This window comes from Brachyistius frenatus, unplaced genomic scaffold, assembly GCF_029030835.1.
Source record: "Brachyistius frenatus isolate BFR_SWC_R1_liver_20210118 unplaced genomic scaffold, ASM2903083v1 Contig_8, whole genome shotgun sequence".
NCBI classification, from domain to species: Eukaryota; Metazoa; Chordata; class Actinopteri; family Embiotocidae; genus Brachyistius; species Brachyistius frenatus.
Window position 1 is genome coordinate 6,882,890 of NW_027210607.1, and position 26,369 is coordinate 6,909,258.

The 26,369-nt window shown below is 40.7% G+C and overlaps 1 protein-coding gene across 1 annotated transcript; it reads right to left on the reverse strand.

The window, feature by feature from the left end:
- Nucleotides 1–594: 594 nt before the first annotated feature.
- On the reverse strand, nt 595–26,113 carry kif16bb (kinesin family member 16Bb). The gene is made up of 20 exons (XM_069689807.1): nt 25,960–26,113; nt 25,791–25,854; nt 25,609–25,719; nt 25,321–25,437; nt 24,151–24,248; nt 20,761–20,876; nt 20,525–20,667; nt 20,099–20,267; nt 19,627–19,752; nt 19,272–19,447; nt 19,119–19,184; nt 18,964–19,023; nt 13,200–13,319; nt 12,994–13,045; nt 12,774–12,911; nt 11,317–11,405; nt 8,425–8,513; nt 4,901–4,990; nt 4,004–4,103; nt 595–3,328 (listed from the first exon to the last, which is right to left on the reverse strand). The coding sequence occupies exons 1-20, from the start codon at nt 26,004–26,006 to the stop codon at nt 1,103–1,105; spliced, it is 4,197 nt and encodes a 1,398-aa protein (XP_069545908.1). The 5' UTR covers nt 26,007–26,113; the 3' UTR covers nt 595–1,102.
- Nucleotides 26,114–26,369: the final 256 nt, after the last annotated feature.

A 26,369-nucleotide genomic window follows, 5' to 3' on the forward strand; every position in this document is an offset into this window, starting at 1 on the left:
TTCTTCATTCACAGCCAAATCTCCATCCTTCAAGCTGGAACAGTCAAGAGGACCGATTGCTCTGTATTGCTCCTGTAATTTTTCATGTTGGATGGGTCACTGAGTAGAGAGTGCTGCATTCTCGGAGGTGCAGCACAAAGAACCAGGTTCCCCCATAAAAAACAAGTGTCGTCCTGAACTGGCTGGATGTAAATCTGAGGAGCAATCTTACAGGTGACAACTGATCAACTTGACCTCAGACACTAAGATTGCATATTCACAGTGGTGAGTTATATGTTAAGACTGGGATACAGACCTACACAGTACAAGAGGCTTTAAAAAAAAAAGAAAAAAGAAAAAGAGCCTGTGCCAAAGCTAACATCAGAGAGGAGGGTGGCGAGACAAAGAAAGCCTGACGGAGATGATAGGGAGACAACATATCAGACATTAGAGAAAGCAGTGAAATTCATCAGACTCAATGTATTTTTTGCTTTCTGAAGTTAAAAGCTCAAAAATCAAGCTTACCTGCATTTTAAGTTGTAAACAGAACTGTAGAGCAGCAGTGGATTTACCTTTTATTATATATATATTCAGGATATATTAACATATTCACACATTCAGTATATCTATTTTTATATAAAATACTTGAAATTGATAACACATTGTCACATACAGTATATACAACATAAGTACCCATTACAGTAAGATAATTCAGTCAGATTGGTCATCTAAAAGGCTTCAAAAACATCACAATGAAACTGGTACACCATGTTTTTAATCATCAATGCTAGACCTTCAAGCTCTTTTTAAAACGCTGCACTTTACTGACAAAAATAATCATGGGGAGGAGTGTAAAGATCAAGATCAATGCAAGAACAAAGAAATTCAAGTGTTTTAAAGATACATTTTCATGTGCAGAAGCCATGTAACATTAAAATGACAAAAATTTCCCCCAAAAAACCTGAATTAATGCAGAAACTTCAGAACAGGTCATAGTTTTCTCTGTCATTAGTGGAGTCCTTCTTTGCTCTGTCTGGGCTAGTTGGGATGCTCTTTTTCCACTGATCGCTGTGAAAGAGAGTTTTCAAGCTGTGCTGTTCATTACCGGCCGTTCAGTCCTTGATCAGACATTTGACAAGTGATTAATCAGGCAGGCAGCCTCAGTGGCGCAACTGAAAGTTAATTTCCACACTTCTGCATGCGGAGATGAATTTAAAGCATATGCAGACAGGGTAGCTGCCTTAGTCACGCTTTCAGGGTGACCCCCGCCCCTCACATTTGCGAGGATTACATCCAGTCTGACAGATCCACGCTTGTCTTTATCGTGCACCAGCATGCAGCGCACATCTGAGCGTTGACGAAGAGTTACGTCACGGAATTGGGGACGACAGGGCGCCGTGGTGACAGAGTGTGGGGTCCGGTGAAAGAGAGCGTCCTCCCGCACCAGGCCGAGGTGGGTATCTGTAAGTAAAAACTGGGCCAGATGCTCACTGTGGCTACTGGCGCTGATGTGCACCGCTACACTTGTGTAAAGTAAAAGTTTCACCTCTCCCAGAGTGATTGTTTCTTGATCCATGTTACAGTGAAGAAGATAAATCAGATCAGCGAGACTCTTCTGAAACTGACAGCAAACCCTTAAACCGACATCCAGCAGGAGGTCAGGTACAGAGACCTGCCAGTCCAGAGACATCTTCATCAAGTTTCCATGGAACAGTGGGTACTGAGATACTCGGCTGTCTCCAGGGCACACGACATCAAGGATGGCCCAGCACAGCTCTTTAGTGTGCTTCTCGCTGTGGGTGTAGACACCTAAGATGCTCTCCTCTGTATTGCCCATCAAACGCAGACTGTGGCCTGCTAAGCTGACGTGAATCTCCTTCAGATGCAGCAAAGGGAGGCGATGGAACAAAACCAGGAGCCCAGAGTCAGCGGTCAGCGTATAGACGCCGGCTTCCATCAGGATCAGGAGGGCCGGCTGAGGCTCAGGTTGGCTGCATTTAGCCACATTCAGCCAATGGAGAGCAAGAATCTTCTGTGAGGTGAGCACTGAAGTGGAGATGACAGACTGTAAGGCATCTATCATGTCTTGCATTGGCAGAGTTTTTAGATTCAAAAGGGAGTCAGGAAAATCTACCAGCGTTTGAATGACAGTTGGGACAGTCCTCGAGTTTTCCGATGCCTGATTGCCGTCGTCAGGCGCATCGGTAACCTCTGTTTTACTCATGTGTTTTAGTGGCAGCAGTTCTGTAATACGTTTTTCTCCTCGTTTTACATGACTATCAGCTGTGTCTTGTTCTTTTGGTGACTGCCCATCCCTGATAGTCCTCTTCCTTTTCCAGGTATCCTCTGGCAGTCCTTCAGCCTTGCTCAAGGTTTGTGTTGGTGTCAGGACTGGCGGTTGTGTGTCGTCAGGATTAATGCAGCCCTGAATCATCTGAGCTGCCTCCTCAGGCTTAAAGTGTTGATTTATATCCATCTGGATGTGCTGTATCAGAGGCAGCTCTTTCACCATGGAAAAAATGTGACTATCCCTGAAAAGAGAGAAGACAAAGCTCCCTCTAACCATGGAGAGGACCTGGCTGTCCTTTACTACAGAAAGAACATTACTCTCCCTGACCAGAGAGACAACATGCCTGGACCAGCGGGCCCTGATAGGCTGTAATTTCACTTCCGTGACTTGCTGCAGTACTGTTGGAGAGCTCCATAGGAGACGTCCTGCATCCTGGACAATCCAAGAAACTCTGTTGAACAAAGAGCCCAGCCTGGAGTTTTGAACTGTGGCTGCTGCAGCCTCTGTCACACACACTCCTGGGATCTCCTCCAAACCTCCAGATTCATCCATCTCTCCACAGCTGAACTGGCCTTTGAAGGTGGTTTCTTTGGGTGGACAGCAGGCCGCCCGACTGCTGAGAGGCTTTCTGGCGAGCTGAGAATGAGCGCTGGTCTGTGGGAGGACCGACGTGGAGCTCGTTCTTCCACTGCTCTGCAGGTGGGACACGCTGCCTAATGAGCTCCCACCAGAGCCAGGTCTCCCCTTGTAGCAGTCAGTCACGACACCTTGGATCTCATTAGCATTCTCCTCTGGCTTCATGCCACATCCATCACCAGGGCCCAGGACAGTTGTCTGCTGGAGGCTGGCATTCCCTGGCCAAACCTCTCTCTTATATCGTGCAACTCCAACCCCACTCTGATCTTTCCTCGGCGGCCTCTCAGACATGAGCCACGGCTCTGATTTATGACACAAGTCCCTCTCCTGCTCCTGGCCATCCCTGGTGCTTACTCCACCCTGTAGCATGTCTCCATCCAACTCAAAACTAGTTTGAGGGACGCAGTATCTTCCAGGTATGGCCTAGTTTACATTGTGTGGGTAGATGAGAACAGGAAAATTATCAAGAGGAAATAAAACTTTGAAACATTTCAAGAATCCTGTCCTATGCTTTACTATAAATTAGAGCCACTGCTGTGAAGGAACTAAAATAACTTTCATTCAGCTCCTTTCCAAAACATACCTTTATTCATGTATTCAATTATATTTGAATACATGAATAGAAAAATGAAGTGAAGAATAAAATGGTACATTTATACAGAAACATTGAGGTTTTTTCACAAAATGAGTGCCATTTTCTTTGAAACCCCTAAAGGGGAGTGTAATAGGGTTTAAATATGCGCATAATAAACAAACATAACAAGCCAAGGGAAAAGTATTTCATGGCTCATAAATATCTGTATTGGGCCTGGCTGGAGACGGGGTAGGTATTGACATTTGCTCTGTTTTGCAAACACAAAATAGAGTAGAACTGAAATTGCACAGTGGCAATACAGTGTCACACACACAAAAAAAACTGAAACTGCAGAACAAAGTCTAAATATATGTACAGTGCTTAAACTTCATTCAATTTCTTAAAAACAGTAGTCAGTCATATCTAATCTAATGCTCATATTACCAATGGCTTAATAACTGAATCCTTCTATTATCTTAATCAATAGTATTTGCTGTAACAGTACAAAAAATACGAATACATACTGTAGCCATGAACTTCTTTGTTGGGGCAGATGTGAGACAAATGCTTGTTTTTTTTAACTCCGCTGCCTCTGTAGTCAGCACATCCGTTTGACTGAAATGGCTGAAGTGAAGATACACAATTAAAATAATACGTTTCACATTCTGTCAGAAACCAAAAACTGCATCTTGATAAGAGGTGAGAACACAATACAGCTGTGGTTAAATGCTTATACATGCTGTCAGGCTTTTCAAGAACAAATTCAATTATTTGCCGAGGTGAGACACTGGAGACTTCAAACCGTTTGCAGGCAATAGACATCACTGAAATAACCCCCGATCCCCTCCCTCACAAAAAACATCCATTAGATTTGAAAAGCAAACAGCCCAAATGGCTGGATGAGATTAGAGCCACTCTACTAGCTGTGAAATTAAATAGAATCTGTGCATGTTGATTTGAGGATTTACATACAATACTCAGCACTCCAGAGGGGAGAGCAGAAACCAAATATATAGCTCAGAATGATTTCTGACAGTAAACAGCAGCTTTGGCTGAGCTTTGTGTGCAGCAGCAGGTTGACGAAGGGAGAAAGTGGGAGCAGTAAAGCATTGACAACATCAACAAGAGGTACACGGTGCAGGTCCTGGTGACGATTAAAGGATTTTTGCAGATTCTGAGGATCAGTGCAGAGAATGTCCTGCACCCAGCAATGTTTGTCTGCTCACATAAAACACAGAGGAACACTGATCTGGGATTCACAGTCTGGGAAGCTGACCACATTTTCTTGATATCATTTATTCTAGTGCTCACATGCAGAGGTTCACAGTGTTCTTGTTATGGTTTGACTGCATGAAGTTGGTACACGGCAACAGATTCATTATCACCACCACAGAGAACATAGTTCACCTCCCCTAACTCACCTCTCAGCCCCCTTACTACTTTCCTCTGCTGTCAGTTGATTTGGAACCCCACTGGTTTCCTTTGGAGCTCTTTTGATGTCCCGGTTGTATCACGTCAGGCTTTCCAGAATCTGTTCCCCTCCCGCGTCCCACTGGTTGAGCTTCTCTTCCACCCTCCTAGTTATTGCATCATATAGGCACAACCACACAGAGACTTTATGAGACTTGCCACACACATAAGAAGTCCTACCTCGTTCCATATGCTCCCTCTAACACATCTCATTCTATATTGTCAAATATTTTTGGCTCAATCTGCAGCTGTGAAACTCAAACTCACATATTTGAAAGGGGCCTCTATAATGTTGACTAAAAAGAATGACTTCAAGTGATGCAGGAGCTCCCAGAGTGACACATGTTAACCAGTGTAAAGACACTATTTTGGAGATGTAAGCTCCATAGCAGCTTGTCAGCGGTCAGAGGAGGTAAAGGTGGTACGTGGCTTTGTGGCCAGAGATGGGGGATACTGAGAGGGTTATCAGATGAGAGACTTTCAGAGCATAGGTGGCCATTAAAAGCCGTGTGGGTCAAACATCGGTTGGCTGGCTGGATCGCAAGGCACTCAGACTCCAGAGTTTCTGGGTTTGAAATAGCTGAATTTCTACCTGGCTTCAACATAGTGCTGCACAGTCCATTTAATAAAGACTGAGTCGAACACAGTGAGACACCTTTTACATGGAGTTAGGAAGTCTTGTAGACAGTCATGGGTTTATACAAAGTACAAAAGCATGTGACCCTGCCTTAACAGACTTCTTCAAATGCCACATTAGGTGACAAAACTCATGCTTGCAGTGTTTGAACTTGAAATGTGATGCTGACAGAATATGATGTTGACTTGTTGCATCTGTGTTAGAACACTCGAAGAGAAACGGGAGAGTCTACACCTCGTGCTTAGAAGGTAGGTGAGGTGAGAGAATCTGTATTCAGCGGATAAATACAAGAATGTGAAGTGCTCCAATGCCCTCGGAGTCCGACTTTATGCCAATGCAGCTACCCTCATCCTGTCCTGACTGTCAACTCTCCAGAAACCCTGCGATCCAACTGATGTAGCAGATAATGGGAAGGTTGCTTTTGTTGCGATGGAGCACCTCCCCAAGCAGCTGCAGGTCAGTTCATTGATATCTTGTGTCACTCCCAGAGCTCAACAGAAATCCACAGCCAGCATTTGAATTCAAATTGTTTGCTCGTATTTACTGCTGAGGGTTATTTCCAAGATGATTGAGAAAAGTAAGATCAATTCCGTCCTTGCTGTGAGGGAGTTTTTACTCTGCAATCAACAAGCACAACAAGGACAGAATACATATGTGAGCAGTGGATGAAAAAGACCTTTCGTCACTGCCTTGTCCTCGGTGTTGAACAGATTGTGGTTTGGTGTTCAAGGTGAGAGGAAGCGAAGCAAAACTAAACACAATGAATACATCATTTAATATTCTAAGGTGGTTGTTCAGTAAATTTTACACCTTAAGAGGAATCAAATAGTGTATTTTTCAATGTGCCTCTGCCATTTTTGGATGTTTTCTATTCTATTAAACACTCCCAACAGTTCTGCTGCTGATCTGCTAAAAACGCCTACAGTCTGCGTCCTCTACTGACTCCCACTGACTGACCCTCTTCTCCCAGCAAACTGCTAAAGTAGCTGCTAAAAGCAGGGTTGTTGTACTCCTGTATATACCTGTGTATTCACCCTTTCATATCCAAATCAAACACCATCAGCCCGCCGGATCGGGAGAAGGGTTGCAGGTGTCAAGAGTAAAAGCAGCATTAATCACCTGACATTTTTTTGGCCATACTGCAGCGAGAGGGAAATTACATGTCAGACAGCTCCACGTGCTGTAAAACATCAGGGTTAGCAGATCATGAGAGACCAGGGGTGGGTCTCAAATTGCTCACTACTTCAGCAGGTGGTGAATCGCCAGAGAGCGAATTGGATTTCAGACACTAATTCAATGAACACTGAGACACTGACAGATCAATGAACTGTCACACAATTCCAAGGCAGTGGCGGGGCATAAAGATGTCACATTACTATAATGTCTCTCAGGGCCTCGTATGTTATAGTGCGGTGCTGCTAATAAAATAACAGTGAAGTTTGATTCAGACTACAGAGTTGGCAGTGAAAATGTGCGAGTTTACTGATTTTATGCGATTAGAGGATCCTTTCAGTTATTCTGCTGAAACATGTTATGGTGAAAACTTGTCCACATGATCGTTTAACTGGCCTGAATTAATTCACCTACATCCGATTTACCTATTACTTTATTACTTGCATCTGTGTCTATCAGTTGTGACAGCTGGCATTTCTTAATCCAGTTAATGTAAAATGTAAATTTGCATCTTTATGAGTTTAAAAACTTTGCCAGTACACTTTAACATCACTGTTGTTTGACAAAAATACTCTCATATTAATTGGCTTGGAGTTTTTCAGAGCTTTCATATGTGTTACCCATTTTCATAATAACTTATAGGTATTTTTATCTAATGTGGCAAGATATTAGATATGAGGAGCTAAATGTACACAGAGGCAGCACTACTACCCAAAACAACCCAGTACAAAATATGCAGACTTTACCTGCAACAAAACTAAACTGAGAATAAACAAATATTAGATTTTGTCTCTTACAATTATATCTTGTGTTTAAAAAGCTAAAGAGACATCACTTCCTCAATGAAATTGTCCAAAGTGGGCACCATTTTGATGTGTAGTCCATATATTTAAAAAGAAAAAAAAAACCATTCAAAACCTAAAACTAAAAACTGCAAAACTTAAAACAGTTTTAGAAAGAAAATTTGACCCGAGGCTCAAAATCTCCACCATCACAGCTGGTTAAAGCAAAAATACACATTGGGCCACGACTCTACCAAGTTCACACAAATCAACTGTCAAATAATCTTTGATAAAATGAGGGGAGGAAGAACCCCTCCAGGCGTTTGGACTGTACTCGGCTGAAAACAGACTACAAATTAGGACAGTGCCCCGGCCATGACTGATGACATTTTACAGACAAGAATGCAGATTTAGAAAGGCCGAATGTGAAAAGATTGTGCTGCAAGTGTAGCAGAGAACAAGTCAAATGATGTAACTTACAATGAGCGCTTTACTTTTTTTTTTTTTTTTTTTTTTTACAGTGCATTGTGGGTATTTTCAGGGGAGCTGAACTTGAGGTGTACTGCAGAGATTTTGAAAATGGGACACTGAGCAGTTCACTACCTACTGAACTGGGGGCCGTTTTGGGACATGCCCTTGGTTGTAGGAGACTCGCCTGCTGTGATTTCCACTGGCTCAGCATGAAGCACTGCAGAATGGCTTTTTGCATGTTCCCACCTCTCCTCACAGAAATGCTGCCGTGATTTATGGCTTTGATTTGGCCTCCATGCCTGATGAATGCTACTCAATAAGCAGGCACATTGTGGGGATTGAGGTGGACTGGGTACAGTTATGCTGGGGTCACGGAGTGCAGAGAGTCATTACACGTCTGCATAAGTCTTACCCTGGATTCTGCAGCATCGCCTTAGACGGATTCTCAGTAGATTTGGACGAGTCGGCCAAAGTCGGGCTGCTGGCACACAGCAGCCCACTCTGCAGACAACAGAATGAAACAGCACTGTGAAATGAAAATCTGTCTGAGTGTAAGAGATGAGTGGTGGATTTGCATTTGCACAATGGTTCAATTATGATATGTACACTATGCGTCATCTGTATTTGGGACAGTTTTTCACAAAACACAACAAGGCAGATTGAAGAAATTGAACATTTGAGGAAATGTCAAAATCTAATATCTGATACATTAACATCCCTCCAAAAATTAGGGTAAACAATTTGAAACTAGCACGTATTGCAAAAAAAAAAAAAAAAAAAAAAGAGGGTTGTAGATTGTGACGGGTAAGAGAGCAGCTGAAACGTTCAACATCTTCCAGAGTTTTTTTTTTTTTGTTTTTTTTAATGTATCTTTAGCACAGTTTCTGCATTTAGTAAAAATCTAAGAGGGAATGTTTTAAGATTTGCTTGTATTCAGATACACCACATAAAAGCTAGTTACAGACTGCATCCTGGGTGTGCTAGCACACATTCAGACTAAGCGAACGAGGAGCTCTAGAGACCATCTCATTTAGAGTTGATGTTAAAAATGAATGCTAAAGACTCAGAAGAGCCACAGTGGGGCCGGGATGCCAGTACTTTAACTTGGCTGTAATACTGTGCTGTTTTCAATTATGCAAAGAGATGAAGACTGTCAAAAAATAGAGGTACAGCCTTGTGTATGAAATGGTGTTCAATTCTCACGACATGAAATGTTATGAAGAACAGGGTGCTTAAAGTTGCAGGCTTTATAGTCTGTTCACTGACGAGTTTCACATCTTCTCTCATTGCTCAAACAACTCCATTTTACTGAAAATGGATAGAAGATTGGAACTTTATCCTAAAATACAATGATTGTAATGAGCATTCACAAATTTCTGTGCATATTTCTCAAAGCCAGTTACCTTATTTTATTGTGTTCACTTCTTTAACAAAGGCTTAAAAACACCAAGCTTGATCTTCAATTAGTATGAATCTGAAGCAATCATCCTCCTATTCTGTTTACTTGTCAACTGACAAACTCTAAGCTACATGTCACGAGTTATTTTTTTACAAATAGTAAATGTGTGCTCTGTCCAACCCTCCCCTCAGAGAGATTTGAAAACCCCTCTTGCTACACCTTTCTGACTCAGGATTAGTGGAGGCTGCATCAGACTATTTCTGTAACTTTCTGAAACCAACAAATGCACTGGATTTAAAGCTCTCTTTAGCTCTAGTTACATAAGTATGAGGCACTTTTGTATGCACCTGAGCATAAAATTATGACCATCTTCCTGCCTGGGGAGAGTGTCTGAGAAAAGCGCAGTTATCCCCCGTTTTAAACAGCCTTGTATCCACTTCTCATGACAGCTGACTTTTCACTTCACCTTCAGTTGTGGCCTGTGGGATCAGGTAGCAAACTTGGCTTTAACTTTCACACTGCCATAAAGCTAGAAGTGAAACATTCAGCCACCAGTGTTATGTATGTGCAGTGTCGTAACATCTCAGGGAATGGAAGCTTGTAACACTTTCAGAGAGCATTGTGGTAACCTGCTTCACTTGTGCTCCTCACACAGAGACTCAGACAGAATGGCTTTTTTTTGCAGCTGCACCACTTTTTACCATTTTTATGACACATTTTACAAAACTGTATCTTTTTACTATTTGGTAGTTTTCAGTATATCTGATCCAAAGACATTTTTGGGAGTGTCTCTACAGCTGTACTTCAGAAACTGACTCGCCTTCAGTCATACCATACAGATACGGGTATATTTAACATCAAAATCACCTTAAGTCTGCACACTTCTACGTGCCACTTTTAAAGATAAATGGCCGTAGAGGTAATAATTAAGGTGTGGTGATCTGTCTTCACTAACAGAATTTGTTTGAGTTGATGTAAAATGAATCCTAATTACATTTGTAACTGGATGATGTGAGACAAAAAGATGTCAAATGGGGACAATGCTTTTTAGGGTTTATAAGACTGGACATTTCCTTGATGAAGGACATCAGTACAAATTTACTGACTAATATTAAATACATTACGCCAAAGCTCTCTATGAATAGATAAGAAAGGAAATATGTGAAGGATTATTGTGTCCTTTGAAGAGACATATTGTATCCTTTGGTTGAAATAACCATCATCAACACAGCAACAACAACTGTATTAGACTTACAATTTAGTTTTTTTTAAGCAATATTTTGCAAATTTTAAATTATTTACTTAATTTTGCCTGGCACATACTGTATGTTGCTATTATTCCACTTATTTTTTGTTTTAAATTCAAATTAATCTGAAAAACCCTGGTTGCAGCATCCTAAGGAGGAAGGGTGCATTCACTCAAGCCGAATCTTGGCAAGACGCTGCACCTGGCCTCCTTTCAGGAACAGCAGAGCGCTTTTCTAACATTGAAACGAGTTCCACGGCTGTAGAGAGATTGTTCAAGATATTCAGCTCTGCTACTGTTTTGAGCCAATTAACAGAACAAAGAACTAGATTTTAATTCTAAACAAGCTCAAATCAAGCAGGAACCTGCTGAAAAGCTTGTAGTACTTCTTGCTCTGATCATAACGGAGCAGTGTGGATCCCAATTATGGTGTTGTGGCCCTTCTCGTGTGGAGTTTGAATGTGATTTCAATATGAGCATTGTTTATTGAAAGTAGCATTACAGCTGGTAGTTATGGCAACAATGTGCATGATGCTAATTTACCAAGAGAAAATACAGCTGAGGAAAGGTCTTTTCTGAAAGATGCTATTTCAGCTTAATAAAAATGTGAATAGTAAAAGAACACGATGGGATTTGTTTGTGGTGGTGTGGAGTCTAACCTTTACACGGCGCTTCTCTCTCAGCTGGGAAGCGCCAGTTGGGTGGTTAAACCGGAGTATGGTTCCTTTTCCCAGCAGAATAATTGAACCTAGAGGGAAGCCAAGGAGGCAAAGCAAAAATAAGTAGCAAATTACCAACTCGTCTACCATCATGAACTTTATTATTTGGAATAAATGCAGCACCAACCACTGAATTATGCATTAAATTATGAAAATGACTGGCACAGGAAAAATGCTCCACTTCAAGACAGACGGATACAAGCAATTGTAATCATGTCTGCCAGGAAACCTTCGGAGGCGTGTCACAGTATCTATAAGGTATAAAAAGGTGAAGAGACTTTGGCCATCGGAATCTTCCAGTCATTGTAGGAATGCAATGACCTGTCTGTGCACTGAACTTGAGAGAAACTTGACAAACAGCACAAAAGTTCACCAACAATTTTCTCTGCTAAAGTAAAATGAATGAATTGCCATGAGAAGCACAATCCCCAATGTGACTGGCAGTGGCCTCGACCAGGGGAGATGATTTACTGGAGAAAATGGTCCAAGGAAACTTGAGAGGACTTGTAAGGCTATAGAATTGAAGTGATATTAGGGTTTATATATCAGACTTGTGTTCATATGGCCATACCACAGATTTCCTCAAGGTCTCCTCTCCTTTCTCCTCCTCTACTCTCAGCACAGTAAATACTAATCTTGCCACCACTAATGAGTTCTGACGAGTGACAAAGCACCTGAGAGAGAAGCCTGTGATGGATTCCAGCTGCTGTTGGACTGAAAATTACTATCATTTGTTCAAGAAAATAGCTTCAGATGCAGCCGTTTCTGAAGGGGATATTGGATAAATTGAAATGGTTATAAAAGTGACTAGCGTGGCCGGGCCCGGCGCAGCCCGGTCCTGTGTGCAGTTTTTTATCTCTCAAAAGCAAAGCAATGTGGATGAGGAGGCAGTGAAAGCTTCCAGACCCAGCAAGCAGGGCCTGCTCAGAGGGGCCGGAGTTTCAGTTTGGCTCGTCTCTATCCTTTGAAAGGTTAATGCTCTGGCCCACTTCAAACCTGTCGGCCCTATCAACTCCATCTGCCAATTAAATGGAGGGCTTGGGGCTTTGTCTGGAGCTTTGTCCGGGGCCTCTCGCCCTTCAAAATGTTTAGTAAGAGAAATGGCATCTGCCCTGTGGAGAGCCGTGTTCACAATCCACTCATGCCCTGAGTGTGCTGCTGTGGGAGAGCCAGGGACATAAAGTGGATTTCATTTGCAGATGTGATGCAGTGATCTCATAACTGCATTCAAAATGGATGAAAGTGCTGTTGGCTCAAAGTAGTGAAATAATTGTGAATCTGAGAAAGAAATCTTCATTATTACAGACATGCCTTTCTTCTTCTCCCTCTCCCCCCCTCCTCCCCCTGTGTTCATTAATGAATATCAGGAGCAAATTAGATTTAGCAGAAATGCTTACCCCGAGCCAGCTGGCAGGGACGTGTGACCACAGAGCTATTGACTGAACACTGTGCACCATCCTGAGGGAACAGAGTCACGGTCCCGGCACGGTTTTCAAGCACACAATGTTCACCAAGGAGCCCGGGCCGACGGAGCACTACAACACAATTATGAAAGTCTGGATAACGCAGCAGCCGGAAATATAGTGTAGCCAGTATTGTGTAGTCACCTTGACTCACCGATACCTTGACTGCATGATGCTTTGTCACTGCCAATCAAGGTTCTGCCCTCCTACAGTGAAGATTAAAAGATCATGATATAATATGGAAGCTCTTGTTTGACAAGCAGAGCCATAAAAAAGACGAACTGCACTATGGCTGCGAACAATTTCAGAAAGAATATAGAGTAATGTGGGAATTATATGACGTTCAAATGATCTATTCACTTTCAAATAATAGAGGATGATTCCAGTGCTGATCAGGTCTTCATCAATGCTGATCAGATGAGGTAAGTGGCAGTCCAGGACCACTCCACTCCCCTCCTTCCTCAGAGCCACCGTCTCCTCCTGTGGGGCACAGGAGAAGATACCGCGAGAAAAAGAAATGCATTCAATAGCCAGTAACCGTAATGGCACACAATATAAAATAAAAATGCTGACAGACATTTAATGGCAACCAGCAGAAAACTGAATTCTTTATGACTGCTCTTCCTCGCCTGAAGGCCAAGCAAAATAGCAGCATTCCCACCATGTGTCGCCATGAAGCAGCAGAGTGGCTAACGGCACAAGAGACCCCATAAATCATTCAGATTATTGTGGCGAGAGTCAAACTGTACATTGTGCTCAGAGAGTGAAACAGACGCAGTGCCATTTCTCACACGCACGCGTGCGCACACACACACACACACACACACACACACACACACACACACACACACACACACACACACACACACACACGCTCTACTATGCACGATTGCTTTTATTGAGCTATGGACATCGCTTGTTGCTATTAAAATACTATGGAGCTTGTAAAGTATGTCAACTTCAAACAGCAACAAACTTCAACTACTTTCATGTCATTTAACAACATGTCTGAAAGCAGCAATGTAAAGAAAGGCAAACTAAAGTGAATTCTTGCGCTTATCATTACTAAACCATTTCACAGGAGCATTTTCAATCTTTCCCCATAAAGTATGTGCCTGCACGTTAAATCTCAAATCAAATGATGAAAAACTTAACAATGTATATATTTCCCAAGTAAGTTATCAATTGTTCCTGTTCTATAGTGACACATATAGCCACAATAGTTAGTCCACAGCCCAAAAGTAATGTCTATAAAAAACCCATGCTTGTCCAGAAATCCCTGCTAAATAATGTATTATGGTGTAATGCTATTACAGCACCTCTCTATAGAAATCCGACAAGACGTAGAGAAATTGATTTAATCCTTGAAAATCATTTCTAAAGCACAGCAAAGCTACACTTATACGGCTGATCTGCTTCATATACCGCTTCACTGCCCCCAACAATTGTTGCTAAAGAAATGTGTCAGTATGACTCACACCGCCATATGGTATACGTGTCTGTCAAGGGAGCGATATTCATTTAACTTTGTATTAAATGTCATTTTTTGTAATTCCATTCATAATCTTGACTAAAAAAGTATGAGTTAATCTTCATAAAAGACTAGACATGCTGCAGATAGAATAACTTCATTAAGCAGTTAATTTGCAAATTATGAAACAGAAAATGAGACACTAAGCCTCAGATGACCTGCAGGTTCATGCGACACGCCGAGTTAAGCCATAAAGAAAAACTTCACACTCTAGGCGAGTGTTTAAGGCTGGTGACCTTTTCCTCCCAGGGTGATGGCTGGGACTGTCCAATAACCCGGAGTCTACCAGTGTACGAGTGGCCCTATCAGGAGTATTCTTCTGTTAAGCTGGTAGACTAATGCCTCACATTGCCATGGATTATCAAAAGTACCTCCCCAAGAGGCAAAGCAGAACATCTCCCACATGGAGGAAACACTCTGCATAAACTAGTTCCCCTCGCTTCCAGCCTCCTCTTCCTCTTCCTGCTGCTCCGTCGTATAGATTGGACTGTGAAGTGAGAGACGTGTCCACCAACAGCACCACCTCACTCATTGGCAGCTGTGAAATGGGAGAAATCCTTTATTCTAATGAAGAAGGAAAAGGCATCGACCACAGCCCCTGTACTTAATTAAAAGGGATTTTTCACAGACTTCATTAGAGGTGAGGAGCAGCCTGGCAGATTAATGCACTCTGTCACTTTTCTCAGACACCAGGAACAGATGAGATCCTCCTATTCTCTCTTCACATTTACACACATTACATTACAGAGAAAGTTGCTCCTCACCGTACCCAGTCACTCAGCAGTCCGTGTGTGTGCGCAGTGACGACAAAAAAAAGTATGCTTTCAGATGGAGGCAGCTGGTGAACATACTGTAATTAACTGTGGCCTGGACCAGCAGCCAGACTTGGGAAGCATTTAGGCTTCCATTAAAAGCCATCATTTGTAGTTGGGCAGAATTTTAATGGATTTTTTTTTTCAGCACTTTGACAGTTCAGGTTTCCAACATGGGTAATGTGCATTTCAAAACACATGCCATACTAAGCCAAACAATCATGTTTCCTGACTGCCCATCACCCTTGTCAAGTGAAACAACTTACCAAGTGAACAGATTAAGTACTGAATTCAGAACAAAATAAAAACTTCTGTACATTTGAATTGCTGCACTACATTAAAAACGTTAATTTCCTTAAAAGAGCTGAATTTATAACCCCGATTGCTGGTCGTTATAAAAGTTAAAATTGCTATCATGTAAAGGGAAGGCAATTACATGGCCAGCTTTCAAAATGGCAGGAATCCTTTAGTTTGCGGTGAGTCAGTGATACACTTGTACCAGTCATTTCGTTTTCATAATCATGCTTTTACAGCAGAATCTCAACAAGAAAATTGTGGTCCTTGTTTGTTGTGTAATTAACTTGATTCATTCCAGCCATCAGCATGGTAGCGAAAGAAAACACATGATTCAACCAAATAAATGCTCTTCTGGGCTCCTAATCAGTCAACAAAATTATCAATTTACATTGCAACTCACATCGCTTAATAGTTGTAATCTTGTAGAGATGGAAAATATATGCTGATTCTTTACAGATTCTTACTATTTGGATCACTAATTTATTTATTTAAAGAATGTGTGAAAATCAACTGGACTGTTACCTTCCTAATATGTAAAGTACAGTCGATTCACCATCCAAGCAAGGAGTCACTAACATGTGTTGCTACATGAGCTCAAAATGTGGCCAAATAATAACTAATTTTTATTAATTAAGACAAAATGTCAGTCTGTTTTTGAGCCAGTATCTGTGAGTGGAGAAAGGCTGCTGTTAAGAAAATGTAAAGGTCATGAAATGTTATAATGAATATGATGGATAACTGCTGACACTATGAGTTAAATTGACATTAAACAGAGCAAAGCTCAGAGCACTCAGAGCACTCAGAGCTTCGTGTTACACCGTTGTGCTGATTGCAGCGTGTTTGGGAAATGCAAACACTACAGGATCAAAGAAGAAGCTGTGATTCATTTAATCTTACTGAAATGGAGGTTCCTCCCACCAAACGGTGTTATAAGAGGACCTGAAAGGTTGGCTGGAGGAGAGGAATGCAGCTCCACTCATGACGTGGTTGAAAGAGATTCAACTAAATCTGGGTTTTTTTAAATATTTTAAATACATCCAGCTCTATATTTTTATATATTTCAATTATATCCTACGTCTCTCTTTACATATATTGATTAGATATACACACACACACACACACACACACACACACACACACACTAGAACATCACTTTACTTTACCCTCTTCCTGCCTTTTTGTTCTCTCAATCTGTTGCTGCTTCTGTCTGGTAAGAGGCTGCTCTGGAATCCATCTCATATTAATTACTTTCTCTTTCCCACATGCCCTGTAACCAATCTGGGAAGCTGACGATGAATAACTTTGCATTCTAAATCTGCTTTGAATACAGAATTCAAAATTCTGTTTACACCGCTCTTGGTCAACTTCCCTCCTTACGGCCCAAGCGGAAAATTTTACCCAGCTTTCAGCAACAGCAGAAACTGAATTAAATACAAAATTTATGGGACTTTGAGAGTAGAGAAGACAGTTCCTAATTTAAAAAAGCACATGTTGGAGCTAGAGAACATGTGCTATGTACTCTGTATAACACCATACACTCAAGTATTGAGGCTGGATCAGAACCATTCTTTTCAAACAACACATGTTGAAAGCAATCTGCTAAAAAACAAATCCAGTTCAATAAATTCCACCTCTTTGATGAGGCTTTTGTTCGTCAAGTATCTGCTGAATGTTAAAACTTTAAATTGGGGCTGGATGTGCTTCTCTGAGTAAAACCTGCATGTCTGTGCAGCATTCCCTTCAGGACACTTATCATTTTTTACCTGGGCAGAATGCAAATGCACAAGACGACGAATGTCAAATCCATACAGGCATTTACCAAACACTTAAGACTTTCAGTGGCCTTTTCACCTCGGTGTCACTGTATCATGCATAGCAACGGATGTGTCGACACGGATGGACACGGTTCTAAATAAGACATATTTTTCAGCTCTGCCGGTAGAGATGGTTGATGTTGCCTCTGAACATAAAGTCACCACCACTTGAAAATGCAAACAGATTTACAACACGGTGACTTTAATTAATATGCCGGACAGTCAGAGACAAAAGTGCCATATGTCAATAATCAAGACCTCTTAATTAGGAGCTGTGACAGCAGCTAATGAGTTCCAATACACGCCCACGAATAAAGGGCTGTCAAACCACAAAATGTCAACCGCTAACTACCATACAGAGCAGAATGTTAATTGTCCAACATACACGTGTCTAGGTGACATTCATGTATATGGTATCTAAAATCGTAGACAGGGTCTTCTACAATGTGGCTTCACAAAGCCTGCAGACCTTTTTCTCTGCTGGCTGCTGCGTGTCAGAAACACAACAATTTATTCAGACAACTTTCAAAGTCGACATCAACACAATAGTTTAGCGTCATGCAAAAACCGCTAGAAACAATGTACTACGAGCATGAATAATGATGCAGACAAGAAGTCACTGCATACTTTTCATGACTGGCACGCTTCACCGTTCAATGCATAATGCAACAGGCTACTTGGCTGAATACGATGAGTCCCAAACAAATGACATTTGGTGTTATTTGGGAGGTTAGGCACAAATTCAACAGAGAAGTGTTCAGTGTGAATTGAAAGGGGTTGGCAACATTGGCATTTTTGTTGCACCTTGGGGTCTTTAGAGGATGCTGCCACCCTATCCCTGCCTCAGAGAAGCCATGCTGGATCAAAGGAGATGACATGTCTGTTTCTTTTCTCTTTGTCAGGCTCCTCAAACACTGTCACACAATAACTTCACAATCATTACAAGAACTCTGCTTTTGGATGCCATTTAAATCCAAGAAGAGGGAAAATTAAACTTAAATGCCAGGTTGATTTTACTCTCATTGCCCTTTTCACTGCATGAAGTGGCTGTTCACAAGACTTACAGTGACACCACCTGGCAGGATGTCTTTACTGCAAGCAACAACATCCACAAAAACTGCTTCTGGGAGCCTGTGGCTTTGTGGACGGATACTGGTAAAAACAATTAAGAAAATCTCCACAAACTATGTCCTCAGAGCCCTTCTTTCTTATTTGTAGCAAATACGAGGGTCCAAATGGCACATCGTTCTTCACACAATTTAGGATGACATATAACAAATTTCAAATTTGGGCATAAAAAACAAGATACACAACAAAAATGTGAGCAACGAGAACGCCTAACAAACTACTGCAAAATGAGTTTCTGTTTTATTCTGAAATGTTGAAATAGCTAAATATGCAAAAAAAAAAAAAATTCAGGACTCCTGGTTTTCTTTATGATAATATCTGATTAATGAAAGAGCTACAATAAACTCAGTCATTAGAACAGTGCTGGTCATCAAGCAGTTCTCTCCAGTCGTCTTATCCTCATGTTCAAGAATCCAACATACTGTGCCGGCTTTTGTCAGTAAAACCAACCCATGCTAAATTGGCTCCAGGATATTTAAGCAGGAGCTCACATGTAAATGGTTAAAAAAAAAAAAAAAAAAAAAAGTAAATCACTGTTGTACCTGCAGAATACTCTGAGTCTCTCTCCATTTGCTGGTCCACTCCTTGGTCAGTGTTACAACCTTCAGGGGAACAGCAGAAATAAAAGGTCTATTATTTACTGAGGATAACATCAAAACATGAACATCTCTTCTGCATTTGGATGAGAATGACTCACCTTTGCCTCATTCTGACGCAGCTCCTCCTCTACCGTCACACAGGAAGACAGCTCCCCATGGAGAACCTGGGGTCGTGATGAAAACACAACCCAAACCTTTAATATAACATTTGTATAAGAGATGTTTTATGTGAGCTTGAACACAAGCAGGACCTGAGTGGCTTCTTCTAGTAGTCTGTGGAGCATGGTAACCTCTTCCTGCAGCTCTCTGATCACCTTCACGCTGCCATCTTCATTCACCGTGGGAGAGTTCACAATGTTTTTAGCTCGGCTGGCGTAGCGCAAAGTGCACAGGGTCTCAATGTAGTTCACATCAGCAGGAGAAATGGCTGCCATGAGAGTTCACCATGAAGGAAAGCAAACATGTTCAGGAAAAGTGATGAGATAAAACAAGAAAAACAAACAGGGGAGATTCAGGACCTTCTTCCATTTTCAAGAAGAAGAGGTAAGAATAAAACAATGACAAACAGCCTCTGAAAACAGCCTGAAATATCTTTGTTTTACATACTTGCTATCATAGTTGTTACAGCGTTTCCACCCAGGCTGTCTTTTAGCAGCCATGTCAGCACAGAGTCTCTGTAAGGAATGAAGATCTGCTTCTTTTTTGTCGACTGTGCTCCCACGCTCAGGTCAGCTGAGAGGTCACACAGAAAGAAAATGTGCCACCAAGTTATAAAACGTTTTATCTGAACGCTCTGCAGATCCATTTTGGAAACAACAGGGCCATTGCTCTAAATTAAACCTTAAAAAAGGCCTCAAGTTTACAAATACATTCAACAGCGAGTTTAATTCCAGCCATAGTCAGGAAAAAACTATTTGTAGTTAAACCAAAAATGCTAAAAGGAAACCACTCCACTGTTTTATTTTGAAATAGTGATTCCATGTCAAACTAAATTATTACCCTCACATCGAATACAGTCAATATTCACCATCAGTTATTGATCTGACTTGCGCAATACTACATAACGTAAAGCCTTTACCCAGAGCTGAGATCACACTGCCCAAGGTGACCAGGGATTTATTAATGTTGGCTCCCTCCTTCAGCCAGGTGCCTGTGGTGCGCGTGGCATGAGCTCTCTCGCTGCCTGCCAGGTCTACCAGGTGGATCTTACTCAGTGTCTCGTGTGGTAACTCTGCATCAAACCATGCCTGTAGCATAAGAAAACACTGCTGAGCAATACTTGTTTACTTCAAAAGAGGCAACATCACAGGAATAGGTGGACATATACAGTAGGTGGCATCATCACAAAGGTTCTCCTTACACAAAATGAATAAACTGAGCTGAATAGAGCTCTCCAGGGATGGTCTTTGACAACATCGAGAGTTTTAACGGAAAGCTTACATTTAATTCATTTTAAACCCAGCATGAGACCTGGAATCACAGATGTTTAAGCACTGCACTTCACCTGAGTGAACATGATGGTGAAGATGGCGTGGGAACGGCTGCTGAAGTCATTCATGCCCGTGCCGGCTGTGGTGCGGTTGGCATTTCCAAGAACAATCAGCTCCTCCATGTCTGTGTAGTTGTGTACCAAGTGCTTGGATAGATCTGCATGAGTTGTAGTTTTCTGTATGAAACTTTTACTTTTTATAGAAACTCAGCTATGATAGACATGAAAGGGAGAATAAAACCCTGTCTTACTCTCTACATAGGGCCCATCTCTGGGGTGCTCCCTCACTCTCAAGCTTCCAACATCGGTGAGTATTGTTCTCTTCTTGAGAAGGTCCTGCACACGTTCATTGTAGATCTCCAGATAGCTGGTGCCAAGATAGAAAACTGAAATTTAATCAAAGGTTTAACATGAAGCCACTAAGACACAAATTAATGAGGAGTTTCATTGTTAATATGTGAATGGAACAGCACCAAATGTGAGCAAAACAATGTCTACTATAAAAAGAGATGCACAGCAGGTTTAAAACCAAATTATTGTTCTTGCATTGTTCTTCTGGTATTGGCAATGAATAAACAAACATGCAAAGTGCGTCTGGCAGAGCACTTCAATCAAAACTACAGGCTGTGTGTGTGCAAGAAGCAAAAGGACTAGTGAGTGGCTGATTGAAAAACAATGCAAGGCAAGGAGCAATTAGGCTTTACGAGAGCGTGACAGTAAGACAATGGCAGGAAGCGTGTCCTCTGGATGTAGCCATGCATGCTGTATTCTGACACAGAATTCAAACAGGTTAAAATATTCAATGCTTTCTAAATGACGAGATGCATAACAAAAACAAGAACGATTATTAAAGCAAGTTGCACGTGATTCCAAATACCTCCTCGCTCACTTTCTAACAAAAATTAAATTTATGACAGTTTTGGAAGGAAACTTTCAGCTTCCTCCTCAACAAACACAACCAAGACAAAGAGCAGTCGAGGATTTTAGGAGAAAGAAAAACTGCAGTCCTCATTCTCATCAAAGGGCAAGACGTCCAGCCTTACAACATGAAAAAACTGACAAGCAGAAGCCCACAATATTTTTCTACGAAAGATTTTTTTTTTTTTTAACTATTTTGCAAACAGGTTAATAAAAGGAATTGTCCACATATCGTACTTGAACATCCGTTTTGTAATTGCTCAAAACCATAAAGTCATGCACCTTAAAAACAACTGTTGAGAATTTGAAGCATCAGAAAGTTATAAACTACTACATGAAACCATACACAGCTGTGGTCACTAAACATATGCTGAGCCATTAAAGAAATGCCAAAGCATCTCTAATAATTACCATCCCTGACAAAAAAAAAAAAAAAAAAAGCGTTTCCTGTACAGTGACACTTTGATTTCACCAATGATCATTTTTTTGACAAAATATCCCCTGAAGAAATACAATACAAATGTGTTACTCGTCAAAAATTATCCCTCAGTCATTTTCAAGCTGTTCATTATTTCTAAAGCAAGGCAATGCAGAGCCAGTCAAATAAAACTCAATTCTAGAGTTCAATTAAACCCAAATAATGTGCCAGCAGCAAACATGAAACCAGATGGCGAAATAATGGTTTCACAGTTGCTTGATAGGCTTAAAATCCTCAATTTTATCTCCTGATAATAATCATTAGGAGAAGAGATGGCACATGAAACAGATATTGTGATGAGACTAGATATCATCTGGGATTTTTAATATTATTTGATTATAGTAATAAAGCCTTAATGTTGTCTATTTCTGGTTTTAAAGAGATGCATTAGAGTCAGGTCAGAATATTTTCTGAAGTTATATGACTGTTCGTGCCAAGTGAAATGAACAATAAATGCCTTTACTCGCTTGACCATCATATTTAAATCAATATTAAGTTCGCAACCCAGCCACAAAGTTGAATATTTTATGAACGTACCAAAAATTACAACCATCAAATTATCAATGAGGTTTTAGTGTCTATCTTTTCCTTTAAGTGCAAAGCTTTTCATGTCTAGCTGCACTGCAGTGCTCCTATAGTGCAAAACACATTAAAAAACCAACAGAGAACAACTCATTAACGATAAATGGCATTATCTTTGTCATGCTTTTCCACTCTTAATTCTGGTTTGAGTTACCTTCAGCTAAAAGAAGTAGGAACCAGCACAAAGTAAACTTGTTTTTTTCTTTGTGTGCACTTCTTTTGAGAGGTCACAGTGTCTCTGATATTCTGAAAATAAGGTGTACTTGTCCTTGTTTCATGGGTATAAAGAGATAAATGTCCTTCCTGCTATTCTGATATGACAATCATTTCTACAAGTCAATCGAAGTTACAACATTATCATATTGACAAGTCATTAATCCTGCCATTAAAAGATCTGTGGTGGCAGTATAAAAATCACCAGGTTCCCTTCTGTCTTTTAGCAGTATTAGTACCGCTTCAGTATTTTGGTATAGTTTTACTATGTTTTAATATATAGTACAAGAATAGTAAAGCATCAACTCAACACAAACGACAACAGCTTTAGATTCAGCGCTGACTATTCTATTAATTCATTTTCTTTCCCAGCTCATCTGTTTAGTCTCAAAAAAAAATTCAAAACTATTGAAGATGGCATTTCTCATTGGGTTTTTTTGTTTTGTTTTTTAAAGAGCTCCATGTTAATATATATGAACCCTTCTTTGGCATCACTTTATTGACTCTCAAACATTAAACGTGTTAGTTTGTGAATATTTTCTGCCTGAGGATGCCAGCTTTGCCTCCCAGAGCTGCTGCTTCATGCTGCTGTCCATTGTCACATCTTCCTTTTAAATATATTCTGCAGGTAGAGTAGATGTCATGGGATGATGGTGGCCACTCTATGATGTTTTTCTCCTTTTATTGCCATAGCAACCTGGAGGTCGGTGCTGTTTTTGTGCAGCCAAGAATGATGTGTTAGCCTGCATGAAAATAGCTTTTCTTCCAACAAAAAATATTCTTCTTTTTATACCATGCCAGGAAATGGAAACTCTACATATCTGTGAAGGTCTTTTTGAGACCCTCAGGAATCCTAAAGGGATCTACTTTTTCATTTCCCAGTTTTCCAGCCTACATTTTCACTCTGTCAACTTCCAGCTGACCTTGTTGGAACTGATGATCGCGCCTCAGTTTTAATAAAATATTGTTGAATTTCATGCTTTTAGAAAAAACATGCACTATTCTGCTTTTGCCATCTTCAGAGCTTTCTTGCTCTCACATACTGCACGACAACTGACTCGCTCAAGTGTGTTTCCTGTTATCACCTAGGAAACTAGTTAACAGTCCTGACTGAGACTGATGCCTAATATAGAGGATGATATGAGGAATCACGTAAACAAAAACTTTCAATGTAAAACTAAATGTTTATTTTTGCTGAAATGTCACTTGCATATGAATCTACAACACAGAGAAATGCTTTCATGAACATATTACATATCCTGACAAATGTTCCTGTTTTAAAGTTTTATGAGCAAGCCAAAACCTCATGTGGGACTTACTTACTGTGTTTCTCTCCATAATATTGTGAGGTCCTTTTGTGCCCTGAGATGACTGGTATTGTGATTTGGTGCTTTATAAATAAATAAATAAAACTGAACTGAATTGTTGATAGAGGATGATGGTCCCTTACCTGACCTCCGTATGAAATGACACACCATCACTCTTGCTTCTATGAGATATCTCCAGGAACAAGCCTTCACAGATCCGTGGGATTAAACCTTTATCTTCCTGACACATTGAAAAGGAGGAACTATTTCATTTAGAGCCCTTACTACACAAAAATGATAGTGTCCTTAAAAATGACAATTACATTTTAGTGCAATTATGTTCCCTTAATTTGGGTGTCTAAGCTAAGCCGTAACTACAACTCCGTAAATGCTAAGACTGCTGAACAACGCAAACAACCGCTCATCTGATATAGAGTTACTGAAGCATAAAAGCAATTCCAGTCTGAGCAGCATGCCCTCTTGTTTTAATTACAAAGTAACAGATAGTAAGCATTAAGAGCCATATATAATTATCTGAGATGTTGACAGCAGCTCTGCTGATGACCTTGCACAAGTCTCCTGGTAGACAAGCAGAAACCTCGCTGGTAATGTGAAATTTCCTTTGCTGTGCAAGGTGAGGAGAGGAAAGCTGTGGGATGCTGCCCTCATCAAATTTTCTGATTAGTGGGGGAGAAACAAACATGTCTGATGAGGCTGCCATCAGTCAGTTTATAATGTGAAAATTGAAACATTGAAAATGGCCAATGAATGTTAATGTAAAGCTACCTTTTAAATCCACCCTTCACTTTCTGAAATGTCTTTCAGTCATTGTTACATCCCTTAGATGCTTGACCTTCACTTTGCAGATTGACGCATGTTCAGAGTCTAGACACCAGAAGGCTGTTTTCAAATTCTTCAGCAGAAAGTGGCCAGTAAAAAGCTGAAATATGGGGCATGTAAATGTAAAAGTGACAACTAGTTTGGAGGTCAATCCTGGTCCAATAAGCAACTTAGCAAGCTTGCATTGCCTGCCACTTACAGATCTTACAGTGATGTATTTAATGATGAAAAATGACAACATCGACAGAGTAGGAATTTTTCCCATGAGGGAATAGGGTGTAAATGTAATTTTAAGAGATCTTAACGGGGTAATTCAACTTTTTTTTAATTAAAGATCATAATAATTTTCACAGCAGAATATTTTTTATCTACCTTCCAACATGTCTAAAGGGGATCTTTATAATGAATTATAAACTGCACTTTAACTTTAGAAAAAATAATGCTCAAGAGAAAGAGATAAGAAAAGGCCTTACTTTATTAGCCATCATGGTGTAGGATTTCCCTGAGCCTGTTTGGCCATAGGCAAACAAGCAGGCATTGAAACCCTTGAATGCAGCTTTCAGGACATCAGAACCCAAGTCTTGAAAAATCTGAGGACAGCAGAGAAAGCATATCAGGTAAAAAACAACAACAACAACAACAAAAAAACAATGCAAGCACATAAGAGTCTGACACAGAAAATAAAACCATTGTTCTGCACTACAAGACAAAACAGGCTATACTCAAAAGGTTTAAAGAGATCAAAGGACAAATACAGATACCCTCTCCTGGGATGCAAATGTGGGGCTTCCTCTGTCAGACGAGTCATAGGAGAAGTCGTATGAAAAGCTTTTCCCTTCGTCCTTCTGCTCGTCCACTCGAACAGAAGAAGGCTACAATTTCAAATGCACGTTTACTACCAAACTTCATTAACTCCAGTCGAGTGCATTTTGTGTGAATATACCTTAAGGATGGATGTTGTGTTCCCCTTCATATGAATTACCACCTTCGATGATAACTGCTTTTCTCTATAAAAAAAAAATAAAAAAAAAAAAAAAAAAAAGTGCGAGTGAAGTGGCATAGTGATCATTTTGAAAGCATGGGGGGTAAATAAAAGCAGTCACTCTACCTACCTTTTGTTCAGTGGACGGACTCGGACTGCTACTCGCACCGAGGACATTATTATTGAGAAAAAAGAAAAGAAAAAAATCAAGACAGAAAGTTCAACCACCCTGTTTTCTCCTCAGAAAGAAAACAGTCCGCGTGAGCGTCAGTGCGTCCCCTAATTATCACACCTGTCCCCACTTTCTCCACGCACAGCACAAACTAACGGCAGGATGTATCTCAAACTTTCATACAGCTCATACTCTCATACTCTCTCTCGAAATTACGATTATGGAGACTCGACCAAACTTTATACATTAAAAATATATCGATGTATTTATTATGAGTACGTAATATAAGGGCAAACAATAGTTTCAGAAGAAGAGGGAATGCGGTTTCCGATTCTTTCCATGCCACGTGAATGCTGCAGTTCAGTCAA

What these genes read in the sequence shown, in the direction of transcription:
- kif16bb (XM_069689807.1), bottom strand. Translation starts at nt 26,006, where the DNA reads ATGTCCTCGGTGCGAGTAGCAGTCCGAGTCCGTCCACTGAACAAAAG. An exon ending in AGACTCAGAGTATTCTGCAG is followed by an intron (nt 13,320 to 18,963) that starts GTACAACAGTGA and finishes TGTGCCCCACAG; the next exon opens with GAGGAGACGGTGGCTCTGAG. An exon ending in GCGATGCTGCAGAATCCAGG is followed by an intron (nt 4,991 to 8,424) that starts GTAAGACTTATG and finishes AAGCCTGACGTG; the next exon opens with ATACAACCGGGACATCAAAA.